General features: G+C 35.3%; 1 protein-coding gene across 2 annotated transcripts in view; it reads left to right on the plus strand.

The window, feature by feature from the left end:
• LOC145978888 (uncharacterized) overlaps positions 1-24,495 on the plus strand; it is a 49,994-nt gene extending 25,499 nt beyond the window's left edge. The window contains exon 4 of one of the 2 annotated variants that reach the window (XM_083111821.1): positions 16,938-24,495. In XM_083111821.1, the coding sequence (XP_082967947.1) occupies positions 16,938-18,102 (1,165 nt within the window). In that variant the 3' untranslated portion in view covers positions 18,103-24,495. Of the gene's footprint in view, positions 1-385; positions 3,131-16,937 lie in introns of those variants that run through there. The other variant, XM_083111830.1, reaches the window with a different exon arrangement.
• The last annotated feature ends 492 nt before the right edge of the window (positions 24,496-24,987 follow it).

The following is a 24,987-nucleotide window of genomic DNA, read 5'->3' on the forward strand; positions in this document are numbered from 1 at the left end:
ACCTTGAAAGCAAGAAGTCAGGGAAGTCAACTTCAAAGTGAGTCATGAAAAATTAATGTTTTTGTTGCCAGGATTGGAAATTGAAAGCACATATTATTTTTCCTCCCGACTATTTTCTTTTTTTTGGGGGGGAGGAGATATTTTACATAAAAATGGTTCCTTTTGTTTTATTTTTTGCCAGTTATTTTCAACAATGTTGAATATACTTGATTTCTGTGATTTACATGCAAATTTGAATGCTTAATATGTATTTATTAGTAATCTAGATCATTATAGGTGTTGGGGAAAGCTTTTAAAAATTAACTGGAAAAGTCCAGAAAATTTAGTCTTTTAAAATTAAAAATTAGGGGATACAGAGTAGTAATGAAAAATATTTTGTTTTCAGGGCATCCCACGAGAAAAAGAACAACTCTGAACAAGTGAATACAACAAATGATGTCAACTGTGTGTCTACTGTGTGTGTGATTGGAGCAAATGGTTCTGTGCCAGAATATGAAACCAATAGATATCATTCAGAGAAAACACTTTCTGCCATATCGGGTGCATCAGTTGGCCATGCTGCCAACTGGGTACCTCCATATGCGGAGGCTTCTGAATATTCTCCTGACAGAATGCCTACATCTTTACCTGTAAATAACACTGAGCAAGACTCAAAGGGTCAAGTACAGCAGAGCTATCTGCATTCTTGTGTATTGTGCAGGCAGAAATTTCCAACAAGAGACTGCTTGAAAGAGCATATTAGAAATATGCACAAACTGAATCTTATATCACCAGGAAGCATCTTTCCAAACCGACGTAAGAGCTTGAATTTGCAATGCAAAAGTTGCGGAAAGCTAATGTCAAATGTCAGTAAACGCAAAGACAATCCCTGCGATGAGAATGTATGTTTGGAGTGCAATGTAGCATCTCAGAGTAAGGAAGAACCTGCACAAAGTTCAGAGAATACTGTACCAAAGGCAAGGAAGAGGCGGAAAATTATTGAAAGTACTGACGACATACAATTTGCTTGCAAGGCATGCAAATCTAAGTTCCTGTTGAAGGTAAACCTCCTAGAGCACTTGAACAGCCACATTCAAGAAGGAACAAACTGTTGTTCAATATGCAATCAAAGTTTTGCTACAGCACCCTTGATAGAGCTCCATATGTACAAGGCCCATACGAAGCGTGAGTTCAAGTGCAAATTTTGCAACAGGTACCTTTCTTCCAAACACAGCTTGGACACGCACACGAATAAGCACACTGGTACGAAGGACTTTATTTGCCCAACTTGCAGTAAGATGTTCTACAGCAAGAAAGGTCTAATCGTGCATGTACGAAAGTCATTTCGTTGCAATAACCAAACTTCTGGAGTAGCAGTGCAAAATGAGACTGCCATAGTTACTGGTGAAAGGTGCTTAGAGCAACATCAAAATGAGGACATGAGAGAAAGTGATGTTAATTGTGCTCTGGATAAGTAGCATTTGTGTGTTTTTATATGTTCACAACGTAAACTGAAAAAATTGCTGCATAGCATCAAAATATTTATGATAATGCCTAAACCATATCATTTCAGACTTATTTATTTTGAATTTCAGAGTAACAAGCTTGTATAATATTAATTTCCTTATTTACTTTTACAATTTTATATTTTTACATAGTATTGTAATTTTATATTTATATTTACTGTTTGTGTAAGTATACCTGGCACAAGTAAGATTGCTATGGAGGACTTCATCTTACTTTAGTATGGAATAGGAGTTTCAAGCAATGATCAGTGTTACTGATTGTATATTAATCGGCTTTGAATATAATTACATCATGAACCAAAAGTTATAATAGCAACATCATATTATATAGTACATAACTCCAGATATTGTAAATAGGTATTGAAATGTGATTAGTCACATAAATTAGATGAACTGAATAATATTTTTGCACTGAATTCAACCTGGCAGCAAAAGTATTTAAACAATTTAGAGTTTTAAATTTAGTAATTTTTCCCCCCTTAGCTCTGTTTAATCTGTAATTTAAGGCAGGCTCTATATGATACAATTTAATCCAGTAATTTTGTACTGAGAACAAACCTGGTTACTCATAAACAATAACATATTTCAAGCTCCTGATTTGCATCTGCATCCACAGATTTTTCCTGAAAAGAAAGAACTAGAAGCTTCCTTATTACCTCATTACTTTTGCTTGTAATCCTGCTGATGCAAAAGCCAAATCTGTTAATTTATAACTAGGGGCATGAAGTCTTAGTTTTATTTTCTTTCAAATTTGATGCAATTTGTTTTACTGCGATTCGGTGTTATTTTGCACGGTTTATTGAAAAATTCAGTGTTTAAAATCTGTTATTTTTATATTAAATTTTAATGCTCCATCTATGCTTACAATAAAGTGGTGTAAAGTGTCAACAAATCAAGTTTTAATGACAAAAACACAAATGTAAGGCCTTTGTTTGAAATGACCAGATTTACTGCATTTGCGAAACTATTTCTTCTCATTGGCCACTAAATGTAAAATATTTATTGAAGGATATCACCCAACTCTTTACACCTTTCACTCTCACAGAATAAAATTTTCAAAACTTTTTTTTAAACTCTCTTTTTAGTTTAAAAATTGTAAAATTACATTGGTGACTTTCCACATACACGTAGTAAATGTTGTCAGTTACTTTAAAAAACACATTTCTAAACACAAAGATTGCAGTTTGCTCCATTCACTTCTCGAATAGCAAGATGGTTAGTAACTCCGCTAGTCTGAAAGATTGCACCGTATACTACGTTATTGTACCCTGAAAAAAGTCTTTCGAGCCTATATTTGAAGCTGGCAATAATATTGCAATTGCTTCAAGAGCACAAACCGCAAAATCCTGGTGTGTTGTTTGAAGTGCACACCAATTTTCCTTTGTGTTAAAATGTTTCCTACTTTCAATTGTCATCTTTATAGAGTTTTCGTTTTGCTACTTCTTGGATTGGCAGTTTCTTCGTCCTGTTTATCTGCTTCATGTAGTCTACTGTCTGTGACAAAAATATTGAGCCCTCTGTTTACGTGCTTGTAAAATTGTACTCCAGAAGTGTCTGCTTTTAGACAAAAGCAAGACAAAGTAATTTTAACTCTGTTCTATACTCAAACAAAAGTGTTCGTAAAAGTGTATTTGTTTCATGTGTTCTTTGTGTAAGTCTAATTGAATTGTGTGTAGCTTCTTGTAAACCAGCCGTAAAAATATGAAATTTATTGTGATTGAAGATTGTTTATGTGGAAATATCTCGGCCATATATAATGTTGCTGCCGCCTTTGCAACAGCCACAATTAATGTTTAATAACAGTGTTGCAATTTCAGCAATGGTCCGTTCAATGACAATGCAATTCATATCCAAACGAAGAGCATGGAATAAAAATCAAATATTTCCATATCTTATCTTTTCACGTCATGCAAATTGAAAACAACAGACAGAATTGTTTCACTTGGCAACCGGCTCTCACGTTTTCCGTCTCGTTGCTACGGGCAAGTGCACTTTGTTGGCAAAAAAAAATCTCAATATTACATGAAGAGTTGATTATGAACTGTACGATGTTAAGTCCCTCCCCGTTCATGCAAAATAGAAGAAAAAACACTTTTTATTGAATTTTTCCTTACAATAAGAAAATGCAATGAATAATAATTTTCACACGATGCTTATTAAAAAGTAGATACTTTAAGCTTTCCAATGAGGTATATTTAACTTTTTTCCTCCCATGGAGTACAATTTTACAAGTATGTAAACAGAGGGCTCAATATTGTTGTCATCAATAATAATAGCTATATCTTGAGGTTGCTCATTTCTTTTCTCCAGAGATTTGCAATTAAATTTAATTTGTGTGCCCAACACTATGTTCCCCCATAAGAACAAAGAGAGTGAATACACTTTGTCATGTATTATGCTGAATCTGTCACAATATTGTAGTATTTAATTACATCTGTAATGGACCTTAAACCTACCCAAATATATTTTGAACACTTTGTTTTGCTTTACTCAACTTTTTGGTCTTATTAAAAATGAAAATAAAATGTCATGTCCCCATTTATAATGATTAGGTGTAAAGGCATATTTTTTTTATTTTTGGTGTTGTTTTGTCCCATGTATTTTAATGAATTTTGTTTTTTAATTTAAAAAATAACATGGAAAACTCACATTTAGGTACTTGATTTTCAATGCAATTAATTAAAATTTTGAATCCAATCCCAGAAATTTAAAACACACACACACACACACACACACAAAAATGGAAAACGACATTATTGTCTTTTCTGTAGGCTATAGAAAAATATCTAACTATAAATTATGATGGAGTTATCATTTCATTCCACTACAAAGCCATCCATCAGACCTTTTCCAATGAAGTCAAAATTTTGCTTCATTCTCATAATATTGGTATCACATGAAAGAGATGACACGCATATGAAATATTCTTAAGGGATGACCAAAGGAATGTACACTGCATAAAATCGCAATATCATCCAGCTGGCTCAAGAAATAAGTTTTTTGTAATTATGATGTTGGGGGGGGGGGAGTTTCAATGTGATTACTATATGATAAATATAAATAAAGTAGCAGTTTTTTAATATGTCTTGCAAGGTGCATCAGAATATTCCTCCTTGAGCACCGATGATGAGTTTTTAGAGCAATTGCTGCCTCTTGCTACTGGTATTGTTCCTATTTTCCCAAAGTCATTTGAATTCAGTGTAATTATAAATACACAAGAACAACATTCATTTTTATATTATTAATGTTATGTTTACAATTTTCTAAGAACTTTTCATAAGTAGCCTAGTCTGTTTATCAAATTAATATACATGTCTTTATACATATGTACAGTATTTTATTTGTTGCATCCAGCATCTCGCGTCTTTCGCACACAAAAAGATTTTGGTCAGAGATTGGAAGTGTGGTTTAAAACACTGCTTCCACGATTTGATCTAGCCTCCCCTAATAGAAAATGGCAAATTGATATTAATTTCAGGCAGGTTGTTATGAACCTGGCCAGTCAAGTTAATTATATATGAAGATTAACATATATTTTATCATGTTATCAAGAGAATGCACAATTTAACTAAAGTGAAAACGTGATTAAGGTTAGTTTAAATTGTAGTTCAGTAGTGCAAGAGGGAAATAACATACACCTCAAAGCTTTCCTGAGTGTGAATGATGAGAACATTTTCTTGGGATATCAAGCAGGCAAATTTTGGATCTGCTCGCTTTCAAGAGCTAACATTTCACCCATATTCAGGAACTGAAATGCTCATAGATTCAGCCCAGGTGGTGTATGTGGGCAACAATTGATACAACGTCAGTCTTTTCAAACCTTTTTTATAATTTTTATCATCCTTCTTTATAACCAATGTATTCCAAACCATGGTTCTGACCCTTCAAGAAATCTTTGTGTGCAAAATTGCAACACTGTATACAAGAAAAACACCTAATTTAAGTACAGAGACGTTTATATAAATTTGTTAAAATGGAATTAATTTTATCAGATAAATCTAATTGTTATTTATTATGGAACTAGTTGATGGTTTGTTTCCTAATTACCAGGGAAAAGCAAATTAAAGTTGTGTATTTAAGTTCCTGTTTTATGATATTAGTCCTACCTAAGTCAATGTACACATTAAATATTTACTACATATATGATGCACAATGTATCTAGACCAAAGATTGTTACAATTCAGATTAAAAATTCTACTTCAAATACGAGATATTGAACTGAACAATTTTTTTTTTTTGTCATTTAATTGTTGAGTGCGCTGAAGTAAACTTCATACATTCCATCAAGCTTTTGTTTTGTAGCTTTGATATTATTATTATATTATATTAAATGCATTTTATACATCTTTGTTTTAGAATTCACTCAGGCTCAACTTGTACATACATAAACAAAAATGTATTCATTAATGTACAAAAGAAAATATTATTTTTGTGTCAGTAGATATGAGGTGATGTCAATAAATAGATCACAAAAGGCTTTAAAGAATTACTAAAACACAAAAATTTCAAAATCATTTAGTATTATAGATACATATGCTCTGATTTCTCTTTGTAATCCCCACCGATATTGATGCATTTATCCCATTGTTTTACCATTGCTGATACAGCATAAAAAATGTGGTCATTACAGTTACATTTTGGATACTGAGCTGTGCATGCACAGGAAATACATATTTAGCATCTGCTACCTACCTCCCTATTAATGTGAGATGTACTGCCATGCACTGACACCTTTTAAATACAACCAGCTATCCCATAACTGGGTTCCATTTACTAGTTCCTCATGTTTCCTCAATTTTGTTGCAAGACAGACTGCTTTGAACTTTGTATTTGTATGGATGATATTCAACAACTTCCCCCACACGCTGTGAAATCATGCTCAGTTGCCATATTTCAGGCAAACAAATCGGATCCTGCGATGATAACATGCTGGGTGAGCATTCATCTTTCCCAAAGTGAATCAAGGTATGATAATCATGATCATATGAGGAATGTGTACATAAAAATATCACAAAGTTCCCATTCTAAGAATGCTTCTCATGCTTTTCTTAAGACGTGAAAACGACTTCATGCTGTTTCTTCCCAAATGCACTGCGTGATGACTTCAAGTTGAATATCATCCATAAATGGAGTAAAATTGAACGAGTCTTAACAGTGAGAGAGAATTTGTGTGAATGGAGCCACGAGACCTTTTTGAGCAAAAAGTAGGACAGACCTCAAATGCTTTTTCTAGAAATATATATTATTTACTGTGTATCAATGTACAGTAAATTATATATATTACTAGAAAATGTTAGCAATTAATATGAGATTTCATTTTCAGTTTGAAAATAAAGATTTTTAAAATGATTTATCAAATACACTAATACATGTTTTCAAACATGGTTCACCAGGCAGCCCATTTTCCTCAAATTGTTAGTGTTGGTCATAAAAATCTCTTAAACTAAAATCTTTGAATTTGTACTGAACCATTACCAAACAGAATCAGTGAGAACCTTATAGTACATGATATATCTAATGGAGATAGTAATTTCGACTAAGTTACAGTAGAGCAATAATAATATCCCCTGGAGATAAGAAGTTTCCCTTTCAATTTTGTTTTCTCCAAATGAAGGACACATTTTGTTAATGTAAATTATATTGTGTTAAAAATATTTTTGAAATTCCTCCTGGATGCTGGACGGACATAAGTGTCTGGTGGAGAAAGAGGATGCCTGGTAGCCGTATTTGTGAAGTGTAACTGGAGTTCATTTATTATGTTTTTGCAGAGGTCTTTTTTGAAAGAAAGTATAGGTTAATTCTTGTTAATCTAAAAATAGGCTTGTTGGTCTCTCTCACTAATTTCTTTTTTTAAATATTTTTGAGCGCAGGAACCAAGTTTGCCTTCCAAATGTGATAGTATTTATAAGTGGTTTTTATGCCATTTTAAATAAAGAAGTGTATTTTTATATGTGGATTTTCATGATATGCAAATGGTATAAACTTTATAATTGAATGTTTTCTTTCTGAGTATATATAGACATATGTAGCATGCATTTAGAATCCCATTCATTGAATAAATAGTATCATAATCATTAAACTGTAAATATACATGACAGTTCATATTTTTCAAACTATAATAAAAAGCTACAAAGACTATGAATATATTTAAGTTAATATTTTAAGGTACAATTATGGAGTACATCCAGATTGATTTACTTTCAATGGAAGAAAAGTTACTGACATTATTATAGTTTCATTAACAAGCTCGACAAACATTTTCATGAAAGGTTCAGGTATACCAGAAACAGAAAAGTGTATATTTACGTGTAATTTTTTATTTGCTTTAATCAAACTGTTCAAATATACGAGGTGTGACACACAGAAAAAGAAACAGATTGATTGCATAAGTGAAAAACAAAAAATAGTTGGCAACAACAGTTTTGGTGACGACACCCCTAGTCTATCTGTGCTGCAAGTTTGGACTCACCCGGTCTCGCCAGTTGGGAGTATTGCATCATTGAGTGAACACCTGCAACCATGTTCTGCCGAAAAATTGTCTAGTGTGAAAAGTTAACTAAGAATCAACATGAAATTCCTTGTGAAACTTACTTTCAGGGTCATAGCTAAAAATCCATGTCTCATTGCAAGCAACAACAGATTCTAACAAACTTGGCTCATTTCTAAGGCATTGTAACATATCCTCACTCAAGTCTTTACGACACAGTTTTTGGTCACCTGACAGAACTTTTGGTACAACCTTCACACAAATCTTCCGCATGTTCAATTCCTCTGTTTAAATGCGTCGAACAGCTTCCATATCCAAGTTAACTAACTCAGCCACTGCATGAACACTCAATCTTCAGTCACCTCGTATCACTTCAAGAACTCTTGCAATGTTTTGTTCTGTAATCACAGTTCGTGGGTGCCCGCCCTGTACGTTCATTGTCATCCACACTGTCCCTTCCCTCCGAAAACCGTTCGTGCCATTCAAACACGCATGTCTTAGACAAAGTATCATCTCCAGAAGCCTCACTTAACATTTGGAATGTTTCTGTTGCTGATTTGTTAAGTTTCACAAGGAATTTGATGTTGATTCTTTGTTCACTTTTCACACGACATTTTTTTTTTTGGCAGAACACGGTTGCAGGTGTTCATTCAATGATGTAATACTCCCAACTGGCAAGACCAGGTGAGTCCAAACTTGCAGCACATATAGACATGGGGTGTCCAATGACATCACCAAAACTGTTGTTGCCAACTCCTTTTTGTTTTTCACTTATGCAATCAATCTGTCTTTTTTTGTGTCACACCTCATATTACAGGGCCGTTTACTATAAAAACCTTTCTGTAAAGAAACATATATATGTGTGTATGGTGCCAAAAATAATGCAAGCAATTTTAACTTTTTTAAAATAAAAAGTTGTGATTTTTATCCACCCAGCACATAACTAATGTTTTTTTTATGTTATTGTCAAATAAACTACAAATTTACTTTAATAATTTGAATAGTCAATTTCCCAAGAAATGTTTCATTGCTTTCATCACAATTTCTGGAACATGCAAACTATTTTGTTAGAATTACTTATATTTCTTAGAATTAGTTTATCATTCTGTAATACAATACAATGGGGTCTCATTTGTAAAATATCTTTTGTGCATTTTTCTATTCATCAGCAATATAATTTTTGAGAAGAAAACCTGAATTTGATAACAAACCCATGCATGGATCTTGAAACTACAGTTAGTTTTAAAGTATGTTATGTTTTATTTTTTAAAGGGTAATTTCCATGTATGCAATTTCCATTCCTCTTATCAAAAGCCTCTAAAAAAGTATGTAATATTTGAAAAAATAATTTTTATGTAAGGTATGCAGTGCATTTTTTCATCGCTTGTGCCACCTGTCGGCTGCCCACTTGGTGGTCGGTCAGGTGGCAACTCCCATCAAATTGCGATTGATATCTCCGCTATGGAAACCGCTAACTTTGAAATGACTTGAAGTTCACAGGATTACAGTTACAATTACAATGAAAATAAGCACGTATCTCGTCACAAGAGATGGTAGAAATGGTGTCATCCTGCATCCACATATTTTTGGCATCTTTTTAAGAAATTTCCATTTACTCTCAACAGTTCAGCTTCTGAAATTGATTCATTTTCTCTCCTGATATTCTCCTTCAGTTCTAATGTGTGTGGGTTTGTTGCATAGACTTTATTTTGTTGTAATGTGTACGTATGTGGCCATTATTAAAACTATAGCAAAACACAAATAACACTTGGAACACTAAACACTTTATAAAACTTTAGAAAATCACAAGAACACTTATAACACGTAAACGCTTTTAAAAATGCAACTGGAATGAAATCGCGAAGTGAAATCGAATGTGGTTTAAAAATTCACAAGTTAAACTTGCGCAAAGTCAGGGGCATAACTAGGCTGGGGCAGCCGGGGCGGTAGCCCAGGGCTCCGAATGACTGTAATGAATTTTCCTGACTTATCTTTTGGTTAGACTGAGATTCTCCAGGCAGATTATAGTGACGTGTGAGTTTCAAGACTGGTGGTTTTGAATAGGTGCACGACTGCAGTAATTATGCTATGATTTCCTACTGTGCTAAGGAAAGAATGCTAGCGCTGCACAATTAAGCTAGGATTCAAACGTTGTCTGGGAAATCTGTGTACGTACAAAAATAACCCATAAACTTGCATCTAGCGTTTGCAGGATGTTTTTCGGAGGGGGTTGGAAATTTGAAGGTTGATATTACATAGCTTCATGTTGAGAAAGCGGAATATATTTCATAATTAGTACTTTTTTAATTTTTGTTTTGAAAGTTGCTCCAAGACAAAAATGGTAAGGGGGGTGTTATTTCAAACAGGGTTCATTTATCCCTTCCTTTTATCTCAACTTCTTTGCTGCATTCTTTTGAAAATGTTGATTTTCTTAAAATTTCGGGAGGGGTTGCATCTCAATCAGCCTCATCTCCGAATTCCTGTCTCTCAAGCTTATTACGTACGTACATTGTGCTAGTCAACATTAAAATTTGGTTCTTAAATATGCTGTAGAAGGTGACCGGGAAATAGCCATTCTTTAAAAGAAAAAACAGATCAGAATGCACGCTGTCAAAATATTTTAGTAAGAATATTGTTCAGTGGTAGGTCAAAAAAATCTTGAATAAGAACCCATCTCTTAAAATGCTTGATCAAACACGATGTGCAGGAAGATAAGAAGCTGTGTATGTTCTAAAAGAGTTTTTTTTATTATTATAGAATATAATATAAAGAAGCAGGAAACCCAATGAAAGAATTGAGGCTACTGGCCTTAAGGGGAAAATTGAATCTTTCAGTTTCATTTTAATATTGACTGATCAATGTAAATTCTTGGAGCAGATAAATATCACTTCTAAGTCATCACAAGCAGAATATCTTGATGATATATATGATCTCTTATGGAACGTTGTCTAGAATTGACTGAACTTCGGGGATCATTTGAATCACTTGTTGAAGTAATGAAAATATGTGTGATGTAGGAGATTTGAAGTGAATTCTCTGACAAAATAATCAAAAAAATAATGAAGGAGTTTGACAAACTCTGTCAGGATCCTTTTTGTCAAGTTCTATAGGCATTGAGCGTCGCAACTAACTTGAAGAAATAGCAAAAACATTTTCAAACCTTTATTTCATTCATAAATATTAGCAGTTAGAAGATCTTACAAACACAAAATAAATTACTTGAATTATGTGAAAAAGCTTGCAGATCTCATTGTGATACAATGTGGTTTATTGACTTCCAGTTATCCTGATGTATGCACAGGCTGTTTCATGTCCTTTCCTGTACCTGTCACAGTAGCAAAAGCAGAGAAATAGTTTTCTCAACTGAAATTTTAAAAACCTATTTAGGCAATAAAATGAGTCTGGGAATGCTTTAGGGTATGTCAATTGAAAATGACAAAGAGTAAAAAAAAAATCAATTTTCTCAAAGTAATCGATGATTTTTGCAGATAAAAATCAAGAAAACTAAGTATTTAGTCTAACATTGTAAATGATAATCAATTAATCGATAATGCAAGCCTTGTAATTAATCTTAATTTGATAATTAGTAAAGAATTTATTGTATTTCACAGTATCGTATTTTATTACTTTGCACACACTGTCAAAAACAAACACATAATTTATCATAATCACAATAATATATTTATTTACCACCCCACATGCTAAAATTACACCCTTTTTGCATTCGTATATCCAGACACTATAATAGCAGTAACTGGCGTCCCCCATGAGTGTCGCCAAGCCCCTGCGCAAAGCCGCATGTTTCACTTGCCACTCTGGCGCCACGAACTGTTAGGAACCTAATGTGCCCTCTTAGTGTGTCTTGTTACCAACACTGCAAAATTTCCTAAAAACATGCCAGAAACGTGTGGATGCATGAGGACAACGTCTCTGTGAAAAGGTATGTGCTTATTTTGATTGCAATTGTAACTGTAATTCTGAGAACTTGAAGTCATTTCGAAGCTAGCGGTTTTCATAGCGGAGATATCAATCACAATTTAACGGATGCGGACTGCTGACAGGCAGCACAAGCAACAGAAAAATGCACTGTACTAACATTGTAGCACTATAATGTACTTTTTTGATATTACAATTTTTATAAGTATTGTTTTTATTTCTTAAAATAAAAGAATGAGTGTATTATTTATATCTATATGTGCTATTACTCCTGCAAGAATGTGAGATTTTGTATCCAGAATATTATACATATTTAGAAATGTAAACTTACAGAATATTTGTATTTGGAAATACATTAGTATAATTTGTAAAAGTACCTTGAAATTTTTGTCTTGGAAATTATTTTATCCTTGATTTGGTAGAATGTAAAGTAGCTCTCAGGAAGATTATATCACAACCATTAACACTTTTAGTTGTCTCTTTTTAGTTTCTGTAAGATGTATACTGGTAATTCATTTACAAAGTTTAGCTTGGTGTTAATTTGTAGTTAATTTACAACATATATTGCAGCTCTTTCCTTTTTTGCAATTTAACACAATGTTACGTGAACATTGTTGCCAATGTACATGTGAAATTTGTGACTATGCACAACAAAGACTGCTAGATACAGAACCTCCATGTTGCACAAGGTAACACATTGGATTTTGAGCAAAAAGTAGGAATGAAGACAGCTTCTACACAGCTGTGATTATTTTTTTAAGTGGTTCAAGAAATGTAAAGAGGGCAGGGGAGATGTCAGAGATTATCCACGTCCCAGACTTGCTTGCACTTCAAGAACAGCTGAGAACATGGAAAACAAGGCTCAGCTTGTCAGAGGCTAGGTGAGCCCCAGAGCTGCTTTATGCAGGAACAATGCTGGAAAAAATTCCAACCTTAGATAGCCCACCCTGGGTCTCCCGCTTGGCAGTCAGATGCCCTACCAAATACACTGCTGCTCCCGGATAATGCATAAACAAATTTAAATTCCAATCTGTTTCTTTGTAGTGAAATACATTTTGATGGAAGTGCTTTGCTGAGGCAAGTTTGAGGTTCAGTAAGCGTTAAACATGTATGCAAGTGAAATTTGTAGAACAGGACACTCTCGGATTACTTTTGCTGAATAGCAACTATTTAAAAAAAATCCTATTCAATCTTTTTTGAACCCATGTAAAAAGGAAAGAAAATATATTGCATTAAAACTTTTGCTTAAGTCTCACAGCTAACAAAGTTGATTGAAGGTGGATGCTATTTGTAGTATACAAAATACAGCACACATGACTTCATGAATGAGCAGAGAAGCTGCAACTACCCACACTTGAGTCCAGGCAAAAATATGCATTCCTACTCAAAATTCATCAGGCAATTCACACACACAACCACTTACTAAGCGGCAAGGTAATTATATGTAGTAACATGCATTATCCCAATCTGCGATCTAATAACACCAATAGTGTCCCAGTACCAAAATGTAACAAGGCAAGATACGAATCAAAATCCTTATCATCTCTGGCAAGTAAGGCATGGAACCAACTGCCTGTAGCCTGGAGAAGGGAGAGAAATTTGGCCAAATTTAAACAACAAATTAAGGTGTTAATCTATGAATACTGACACCGTGCTTCATTTACCTCATTGTCTCCTTCACATATACTTACTTAATTTCTATTTATTGTGTGTTTTTATTCTTTGTGTGTTTCAATTATATAGGCACACTTATATTTTTCCGTATTTTATGCATTTATAAACATTTAGCAGAATTGTATAGCTTAACAAATTATTCCATGTACGCCAAGAAGCTCTTTATATAGTAAGATAATCTGTGTAAAAATACTGTAAGCTTAAGTGTAACCCTACTTCAAATAAAAAAAAAAGTCGTAGCATTGGAAGGGAAGAAGAGAGAATATATTAAATGTGCACAAGCATTTCATGCTCGAGTTATTGCACTAACAGTGTTGCCTTGCAATCATGGGGTCTCATTGCACTTTTAAATTGGAGGTTCAGTACCTTTCAGCAAACTTTTTTGTAGTTTTTGTGCTTTCTGCCATACATGTAAATTAATGTAAATTTGCCATCACACTTATAGAAAAAAAAAGGATTTACGGAGACACATGTGATTGAAAGAGTTTTGAAATTAGATGAAAATACGCATATTACACTGGTCGACAGTGAAATTTTTTTTTGCATATAAGGAGGTGTTCCTTTTAGTTTTCGAGCTGCTGAAGACGAATCTGAACTTGGTTTTTGTCCTGCACCCTCAGATTTCGAAATAATGCCAGTTATAGTATGGAATGAAATTGCAGAGCTTCATGTTGGCGGCCTTTGTGCCGCTCTACTAATTATCCCAGAATTACAAATGATACCTTGTTGGAAAGCTTATGGAACACAGAATCAAACGAGGTACATTTGGGACCCATCATGCCCAAGTTGTAGAAGAAGAAAATAAGACAATTGGGGAAAAGTTAATTTTTGGAGAACTTGTGGTAAGTTTGCAACACTTACAGTTGTGCTACGCAAACATAAACTCAGTAACACACACCCTATACATTAAGTTGACTAACTGAAGAAGTCCTGTAGGACGAATATCAATGAAGAAACATATGTAAAGTATACACATTGCAATATATACAGGGTGTCAAAAGTCCCTGACCACCCCTTATAAAATGAAAGGGAGTGTAGATTGAAGCAATTGGTCATGGTAGTAATATGTTAGGCCTAGGGGGAAACTTTTTGATACATGTCGTGACAACGTCCGCCATCTTGGTAACTGCCATCTTTGATCCAACTTCATTCACATAAAAATTTGCTTCATCAGAATGCAGAATATGCAGTCAAAGTGTGGGTCCTGCCGAATTTGCTCCACAGGCCATTCACAAAACTGCATTCTCCTATCTGGGTCGTCCTCAAAGAGATGGTGTTGCAGCTGCAGCTTGTACAGGTACCACTAAACTATCTTTAACACTCTTCAAATGGAACTCTTGTCTGACACCACATTGCACAGACATTCTACGTGTGCTGCACTGCGGAGACTTGGCAAACGATGCTTTCACTGCCGTAGCTGTTTCTTCGTCAGTGGCAGTTCTTGGCCTATCAGATTGTGGCCTGTCATGCCCATAACTTCCTTATCATTAAAGTTTTCATAAATCTGACTTCACCACTGAATTCCTGGTGAAATTCTAGCCCAAAACCGTACTCCAAAAGCTCCATTTCCCATTTACAGAAATGAAGTTGGGTCTAAGATGGCGGATATGCACCAAACAGTTTCCCCCTAGGCCTAACATATTACTACCATGACCAATTGCTTCAAACTACACTCCCTTTCATTTTATAAGGAGTGGTCAGGGACTTTTGACACCCTGTATATTGCAATATGTATACTTTACATATGTTTCTTCCAATATATTCATCCTACAGGACTACTTCAGTTAGTCAACTTAATGTATAGGGTGTGTGTTACTGAGTTTATGTTTGCGTAGCACAACTGTTAGGTTGCAAACTTACCTCAAGTTCTCCAAAAATTAACTTTTCCCCAATTTTATTTTCTTCCTCTTCTTCTTCTACAACTTGGGCGTGATGGGTCCCAAATGTACCTTGTTGGATTCTGTGTTCCATAAGCTTTCCAACAAGGTATCATTTGTGATTCTAGGATAATTAGTAGAGGGATACAAAGGCCGCCAACATGAAGCTCTGCAATTTCATTCTATACTATAACTGGCATTATTTCGAAATCTGAGGGTGCAGGACAAAAACCAAGTTCAGATTCGTTTTCAGCAGGTTGGAAAAAAAAAAAAAGTTTAATTTTTTTGACCATCAAATGTGGTCTTCCACATGGGATGTACAATACATTCAGCTTCAGTGTGTACCACTTTTACTTATGTTTGAAACTTGTTATGTTAGAACAGAAGAGTGCAGTGTTCAAGTTAAAATCTCTAACACTAAAGAACTCTCCATGTTATAGTGTTCTTATTCCATCCCTCTTGTTGTCAAAACCACAACGCATGCCACAGTCGAAAGCACTGCCACATCTTTTTCCCCTCTTCTCATATTTCAGCAGCCAGCCATACTCAGGGTATGGTCACTGTATTGCCCAGGGTCATGTACATGAGGGAGGGATGAAGACAGGAATGTTAAAAAAGAAAGGGACTGAACGTAATCTTTCGCCACTCTTAAAAATTGCTCAAGGGAGCAAGGGAGGAACGTTCAATGGCACCACCCTCTCCCTGTCCTGTTTTAGGGGTGGGAATGGCAAGACGTTTGGCAACTGCAAACTACCCTCCTTTGCCAGTGTGAACTACACCCCTAGATTTATGGCTGTTGTTTTCTCTCGAAATGTGGAAACGATGGACGTTATAGCTTGGCGAAGCATGTAAATTTTTAGCACAACATGAAGTCCCATTGTGACATTTTTTTGTGTGTAATATTAATATCAAAACCAAGTACTTCCTTTCAAATAGCTCCAAAATTGTTCTCAGGATGCTGGATGAACACTAAAATTTCTGGACCTCCCACCAGGTATCTAAACTAGGTCAACTGATACCAAAGACAAGTTGTAACTATTGAATTATGTGGGAACTCTCTAAAATCTCTAACAAATGAAATTATATCATATGTTAAGTTCCGTATTTTCGCTTTGCAAATTTAATGGCATCTAGAAGGGAGCACATCACTGCTTTGTTTGTTTCCGGGTGGCCATTCTAGATACATATTACTTCTAATTTATTATGACTAGTAACAATTTGAAAAAAACAACAACTTGTTAATATTCATTCTGCTTCACTTTTTGTACTATTTTGAATTGACAAGAAGTTTTATGTTTGGGTATTTTTAATATATAATTAGTTTGACTTAGTACACTGAAACTTTTAAACTTTTGTAATACTGAGTTTTCTCCTTAGATACACAAAAAGACAAATTGGTGTATTGTATTGTGTTGCATGAATAATATGGATGATAATGTATATCTCTTTTCTTTCCAGACTCATATCTAGGCAACCAGTGGAAGAAATACAGGAAGTGCCTTGTAAAGGACTTGAGACGCAGAAAAGATATTCAAACTTCAAAATTTTACCAACCAGAGAATATATGAAACAAAATCAAATGCATAAATCAATTCCTGGGACCAGCAGAGAAAATTTAGAATCACTTGAAGAAGTAGCAATCTTGAACCCCAATGTTAGAAATACTGCAAGTTCTGTTACAGTAAATTATAGCCCAGTATACTACCAAGATAAAAATGTTGACAGTTCACACTGTAGTGCCAAAAATCACAGTTCACACTGTAGTACCAAAAATCAAAGTTTTCCAGTCTCTAGTACACCTGCAACTACTGAAAATAATACAAATACAGTTAATGTTCAGGAAATCTGTCCATTCAGCTGTGTTCTGTGTGCTCGGAAATTCCCAACGAGGGACCATTTGAAAGAACATCTGACGGGCATGCATGGACTTAATCCTTCGACACCAGGTACTAGTTCAGCAAATCAAACCGCCAACAAATTGCAGGGAAACCATAAAAGGTTCCTGTGTAAAATATGCAAGAATACATTCCCTCATCACAGTGAAAAAAGTAAGGATGGTGACTATATTTGTCGGAAGTGCACTGTCACTACACAAAGTAAGACACATTCGGAAACTGTTACAGAGAATGCTGACAAGATACAGGAAGTGCAGAGAAAGAAAGTAAGTGACAAAATCCATTCCAAAAACAGTAGAAAAAGTGACCAGTCATTTTTATGCACCATCTGCAAAGAGGAGTTTTCTTTGCGAGTTAGGCTGCATCAACATATTGAGAGTCACATAAAAGATGATAGTAACACTTGTGTTAAATGCAACATGCAATTCAGTTCCAGGCGAGATGTAAAGCAACATATGAAAGATGTGCATAGCAGAGCGAAGAAAGCTAGGTGCAAATTGTGCGGTAACAGTTATGCTAACAAACATTCTCTGCAGAGGCATATGCTGAAACACAAAGACAAAACCTTTCACTGTAGCCAATGCAATAAACGTTTTGTTACGAGTTGTGAGTGGAGGAGACATGAAGAATCCCATTTGAAAAGCAAAAAGTTTGTTCGTAACATATTTGTGAGTACAACAGTAATCGAGAATGAAGTCCTGCTGCTTTCCTCTGACGAAGACACATAGGAGACAGCTGCGACTACTTTCTAGGTAGGGTATGATGAAGTTCCTGTATTTTTTACCCAGAGAAGCTGCCGAGCAACAAATGAGATATTTTGGTGCTATTTTCTAAACAGTCTGTGGCTTACCAGTGCCTTCTTTCTTGTATTATATATAATACTTGAATGTAATGCACACTTCATATCCTCATGTAGAAAAGTACTAGAAGTACGGACCTCTGTGCCGGAGTGCTACGATGTCAGGGGTTCCATGTTTGAATCCCAGTCTGCGCATGGGTGTTCTTTGTGAGTGTTCCTTCATCAATTCCATCATATCATCATCCTCACCTTCACGATTAGCCAAGAAAAGCAAAGTAAAATAAACCAAATCAATCAATCACAAAGCAGGAACTGCACCCCCTGCCTATCATTCATAAGTTGGCATTTGATGAATTAATCCGTTTTATCAATAAATATTCCCGATGGCCAGAAATGAAAGCAATAAAGTCATCCCATTTGTATAAATGTTTTTGTGAGACTGCCATGATAAGTTTCTCAGGTTTTACAATTTTTGACAAACTTTCTGTGATGATATTGCTTACAGGTTATTTTAATAATTCCTGATATCAAATACATTATTTGAGTATATGTTTGATATATGCTCCAGTAACGCTCTGAACACCCTCTGTTCACGGTGCGGTCAAGGTTTGCTTCGATTATGCTCAGCTCGCACTTAGGTCACGATCAGGTGGAAATAATATTTGACTTGAGCGTGAGGGGGCAGAGCTTTACTTTGCCGAAGCTTGATCACTGATGTGAATGTCTGTATCGCTCAACCCATGGTTCAGCAGTCTTCAGTCCCGTTGCAGAGGATACGTAACCCAGTTTTGTGCATAGATGAATGGGCAGAAATCAAAGACCTATTGAAACACAGAGAAAGGCGAAGTATAGATAAAATTGATTGATGGGAGAGGGGGGGACATTGCGCAAAAAAATCCCAAAATATTTTCCTCTCAATTCTGTTTGTAAAACATAGGTCAAAATATGCGAGTTCATGAATTAAGATAAAACCGACCAAAAGAACCAAATTGCAATTATAGTCAATGAAAAAATTCAATAGGGGAGTAACCATAAATATGATCTATGAGCACTAGTTGAAATGACCTTTTTTTTTTGCATGAATTAAAATCCTTAAGTCAAAAAGCTAACCTGTTTACCATCATATTTTTCCAGACAACAAAATTGTCATTTGTAAGTGTGTGCAAAGGAAAAGGTCAACCCTCTGCCAAGGGAAAAATCATTCTTGGTATCTAGTTCCGAATCAAGATTAACAACAAACTTGTTCTTCGTTTACAGAAAACCAAACAAAATTATTCCCTTTTTTAGTTGAAAGTTAAAAACTATACAAAATGATTTATTTTTTTAGTCGAGAAAGACTACTTTTCACACCATGTGCTTATCAATCTGGTCCTTGAAACTATGCTTAGAACCTGATATTTATCTGTCACGTGTTGTGTCGGAAACTTTCTGATAAAAGAAATGGTCAACAATGTCGATATGAAACAATGAGGCCAAAAATGTTCATGCCAAACCCAGATGGACAAAGTAGTGTTTATCATTGTTGACATTTACAGTTTTGCACATTGTGGCTGCAAATAAACATTTGCCCGATTTCAAACCGAAAGTATATCAATAAACAGAATTATATTTTAATAGCCGACCTCCGTGGCCAAGTGGTTAGCACAGCATGCTACGATGCCAGGTGCCCCAAATTCGAATCCCAGCCTGGATATGGATGTTCTTTGTGATGCTCGTTCATCCATTTCGTCATATCACAATACACCCTCATCCTCGCAATTAATCAAAACTGGCAGAAAAGCGAAGTAAATCAAACAAATCAATCAATCCCCATTTTGGCAATTCTTTTTCTTCTCTATTTTCTTCCAATTAATGCCAATGCTGTAACAGACAAGTCCGTCCTTGAAAATATCGTAAACATTGTAGTTAGGACAACCGGCAGGCTTTTTATACAGAAAAATCGGTGTACTCTGAAGATACCAACAATAGACTCATGTTGATCATACCTTGACCGGAGTGAAGCTTGACCTCTAGTGTGGATACCCCCTGACTGTGAGCGGGGCATGAGGGGACACTGCCCTGAGCGTTGCTTGAGTGTAGATGTGAATCAAGCCTAATCGGGTGACGTGGGATCAGCACGTCGAACCCTCAGCCGTTATAGGAGATTTACAAGACCGGGTCACACTACTCACTCATATGTAACAGTTGGGCTGAAAAGTTCGTAGGCTAACATAGTGAAAAATATTTTTTTGACAAAATTCGATTTTATTATTCAATATAGTTGCCTTCGAGGGCGATACAACGATTATAGCGGTCATACAATTTTTCGATGCCATTTTTATAGTACGATTTCTCTTTAGCCTCAAAATAGGCCTCAGTTTCGGCGATTACCTCTTCATCAGTGCTAAATTTCTTTCCAGCGAGCATTCTTTTAAGGTCTGCAAACAGGAAAAAGTCACTGGGGGCCAGATCTGGAGAATATGGTGGATGGGGAAGCAATTTTATTATGGTTGAATATCGCTAAACATTGCTCCGAATCATCAAAACGTTGTTGCTTTTGATCGATTGTGAGCACGCGCGGCACCCATTTTGCACACAGCTTTCGCATGTTCAAATATTCATGCACAATATGTCCAACACGTTCCTTTGATATTTTTAAAGTCTCAGCTATCTCGATCAACTTCACTTTACGATCATTTAAAATTATTTTGTGGACTTTTTTGATGTTTTCGTCGGTAACAGCCTCTTTGGGGTGTCCACTGCGTGCATCGTCTTCGATGCTCATTTCGCCTCGTTTAAATTTAGCAAACCACTTCTCAACGGTTGATTTTCCTGGTGCAGAGTCCGAATAATGTTTATCAAGCCAAGCCAAGCCTTGGCTTCAACAGTATCTTTTTTTTGCTAAAAAGCAATGCTTTATTAACACACGAAATTCTTTTTTATCCATTTTTTCACAATAACAAAAGCTGCTTCACTCACAATGCTATATCTCACGAACTAATTATCCGGCAGCTGTGAAATTTATACACGTATCTTTTGAAGGTTAGTACTAAGTAAAAATCACATGGATTTAATTCTAGTAACACCATCTATGAGTCAGCCTACGAACTTTTCAGCCCAACTGTTAATTTGTGGTTAGTGAAATATGGTCAAGCATTTTATTGTCATCATTCGACTACTGTAATAATTTTGTATAAATGTGCAGGTTGCCTGATAAAATCGAAACAAGGGAGAAAAATTGAAGTAGACAGTATCAAGAGAAAGAAATTATACAAGGCATATTAGAAAAACTGTGGTGTGTAAGAAACAAAGTACGTACAAAGTATGTGCAGTTAATTTTAGCAGAATTTTTTCTAGGTTGGTTGGTCTCTTTGTGTAGGTTTGACTTAACATAACTTGAGATTTTGAAGTAACGAGTAAACCCTATGCAAAATTCTCAACAATGTTAGTTTCTCTTTCCTGCGATAATTGGCAGTTGACTATTAAGGCCTCTTTTATGCCAATAATGGGTATATCACCGTTATTAGTATTCTACCATTAATGACTTTTGTGTAGAAGTTACATGATTTCATCAATATACGTATAATGGAAACAAAATCCAAAGTTAATGGAAACATGCTCTCTGCTTAAAGCTTCATGAAACTTAGCGTATACCCTGTGAAAATTTTGGGACTACAGCACTGGACAAGATTGATTCATTGATTGATTGAGTTGGTGTTTTAAGTCCACTTTATGGACAGTAAGGCTAATTGAGACTGGACCTACAGTTTAAAGTGGGATCCGAACCACTATGTGCCCTCTCTGGGTATCAAACATGGGACCCCTTGATTACAAGGCAAGGATGCTACCACCACAATTGAGGAGGCCCTACACTGGACAAGACCACCATTTTAAAGAATGAAAGTTTTTTCTTTGATAGGTACTATGTTTCATAACACAAATTTTTTCGTGGTTCCTGAGTACACTAATTTATGTTACCTGATCGTGAGTCAGGTTTCAGACAAACCATAATTTTACACATGTTATTTTTTATGCGAGTTTCAAACTGATTAGAACTGGATTCCTATCTGTGTTATGTAGGCAACCTGCTACTCATGAGACTTGTAACACAACACCATTCATTCATGTGTGTGTGTGCACTTTATCTTTGTGTTGTATGTTCTACAAAGCATTCTCAGGTGTTGTGCTTTACCCATGTGTTTTGGAGGACAACATGACTAATTGTAAAAAACACCATCCTCTGGATAAATATGATCGTGAGCAAGAAACACGTAATAAAATAAAATCCAAACAAGGGAAATCAATTAAAGTAGACAGTATCAAGAGAAAGAAATGAAACAAGGTACATTAGAAAACAAACTGTGGTGTAGCTGTCCATATGGATTTGGGATTTTATCAGATATCATACTATAAAAATTATTAGGCTGTTGTAGTTAACTGTAAGTTTCATGTAAACTATTGAAAGCTCTTTCAATATGTGGGATTTTGAATGTCATGCATTATTGTAAAAATGACCAGGAACAACATGTGATAAACAATACAGGCCATACACAAAAAAATGTTCTCACTGACACACAACATACACCGTCAGCGACGCCAACTGTCGAAGTTTCTTATGCGTTAATTACAATCCTTCAATATGTGCACATGATACACATCCATATGGTAATCAAACTCATCCCATACTCGGGGTAGCATGTCCGCTGTAATGGCCTGCAGTGCATGCATTATCCGACCACGAAGTTCATGGATGAACATGGGCAATGGTGATATATAAACACTGCCTTTAACAACCCCTCCGAGTGAAATCACACGGAGTAAGATCCAGCAAACGGTGTCTCCATTTGCAACACGTCCAATTCAGCACTGTGGAAAAAAAAACAATTGAGAAGCACTAGTACATTCCTGTGAAAATAGGGGAAGGGGGGGGGGGGGCTTCATCCAGTTGAAAAGTGTAATCGTCATAATTGGTATTTAGTCGGGGCACCCTCTTGTTCTAGTCACTGACTTCGGGGGGATTTCACTGAAAGACTTACATTTTCGTCCAATGTTGTCATCAGACTGTTGCCTTTACACAAACATTGTTTCCACAAACTATCGGTTCCAACTGGTTATGTTATTCTCGTGTGATCGTGCATCTTTTTTAAAACCATGCACTAGCTAAACTCATACTGCACTTTAATCACAGATCTGGACACCTCAAGACAGAACATACATAAAGCCTTCTGCTGCGATGCCATCATGGAAACTGTCCCCGTGGCCTCGCAATAAGCATGAGAAACTTTGACAGTTGCTGATGCTGACGGTGTATGTTGTATTCGTGTAAGGTGAAAAATAATTGTTTTATTAGCTTTTGAAACTGCACCATTGTTTTGTGTATGTCCTGTACATCCATGAACATTTTCTAATGGGACACAACTACATAAAACAAGTGCACTTACGGGTGAAACCATCCCTCCCAGAGACAGGGGAATGAAAACTGAAACAGCTCATGTGAAACATTGGTATTTCGCTCTTGGAGTAGAGAATTCCCCATTGCTTGAATATGAGATTTTTTAAAAAATAAATCAACTAAATGAATTCTGTAATTGATCTACTCATAAAGTCTGGCACACTACCAGAATAAAAGTCCATTTTCAAATTGGGAAATGCCAATTCCTTAGCATAGTATTTCTCAAAATTTTCTACATGGTGGACCATTGACATTCTTTTCCGAGATGTGTTAGGGTACTATTTCTTATTGCACAGCATTATGACACGTGTGTTTTTATCTTGACGATGCAAAGATCATCTTTGTGGAAATCTGACAAACCTTTAAATTCAGATAAACATCAGTAAGTTATTTTATTAATTTATGTAATATGTATATTGACTGCAAACTATGTGATATTTAATCTAGAATTTCAATTACTGTAATTTTCAGTCACTATTAATAGAAATATATCATATGTTGGGAGTTTGTTATCATTAGTTACTTCAATTTATAATACTGTGAAGCAGTCCAGTACATGGCAAATAGTGGAATAAAATTTAGCTTACTGGAATATGAATTTTTGTAACATACTTGGTCCACAAAAGTGTAAGCACTAAAGACATTTGATTTTCTTGTTAGTTGTTACTAAATGTCTGCAATGTTTTGTCTCATATTTATTTTTTGATTAACTTGTTAGATAGTTTCAGAGTATAGGTAAAGTTTTTTATGTAAATATAAGTATGTGTTCATGAAATTTTGACTGATAATACCAGTCATGTTTTTGCCATCAAAGGGCTTTTGCTCCTTGATGTTTTTCATATTTTTGTACATGTTGCTCTTCTATTTGCAAATAAAATGGGTATTTTTCAGTTGCACATGGAAAATCTGTCTCTTTGTTTTTATTTATAAATATAGTAAAAAGCATCACACATTTTAACATTTAACAAATGAAATAATCAGGTTTAAGGTAATCTATTTTGTGAATAACTTTATCATTTGGTGGAGAAGCACACTTCCATTCCTAAACTATGGTATATATTAATTTTTCAGTGCAAAGATGCAGTGGCGTACGCAAGGGGGGGTTACCGGGTTTAAACCCCCCCCCCCCTTGAGCTTTTGAAATATTATGGAAAATGCTGTAAAAAAATTAAAAATGGCTAATTTGTCACAGTCAAAGATCTGCGACAGTAATAATAATAATAATAATAATTTGAATTATTATTTCCATGCAGCATGAAGAAAAGCACAACATTCCAAACACAATCTAAGCGGCTGCAAAGTTCAATTTTGCAATTTTTTTTGCAAAAACTCGCGCAGTGACTTTCGCGAGAATTGTGAAAATTCCTTGCTTCGTCCTTATTG

This window comes from Lepisma saccharinum, chromosome 1 (genome assembly GCF_977018435.1).
Source record: "Lepisma saccharinum chromosome 1, izLepSacc3.1, whole genome shotgun sequence".
NCBI lineage: Eukaryota > Metazoa > Arthropoda > Insecta > Zygentoma > Lepismatidae > Lepisma > Lepisma saccharinum.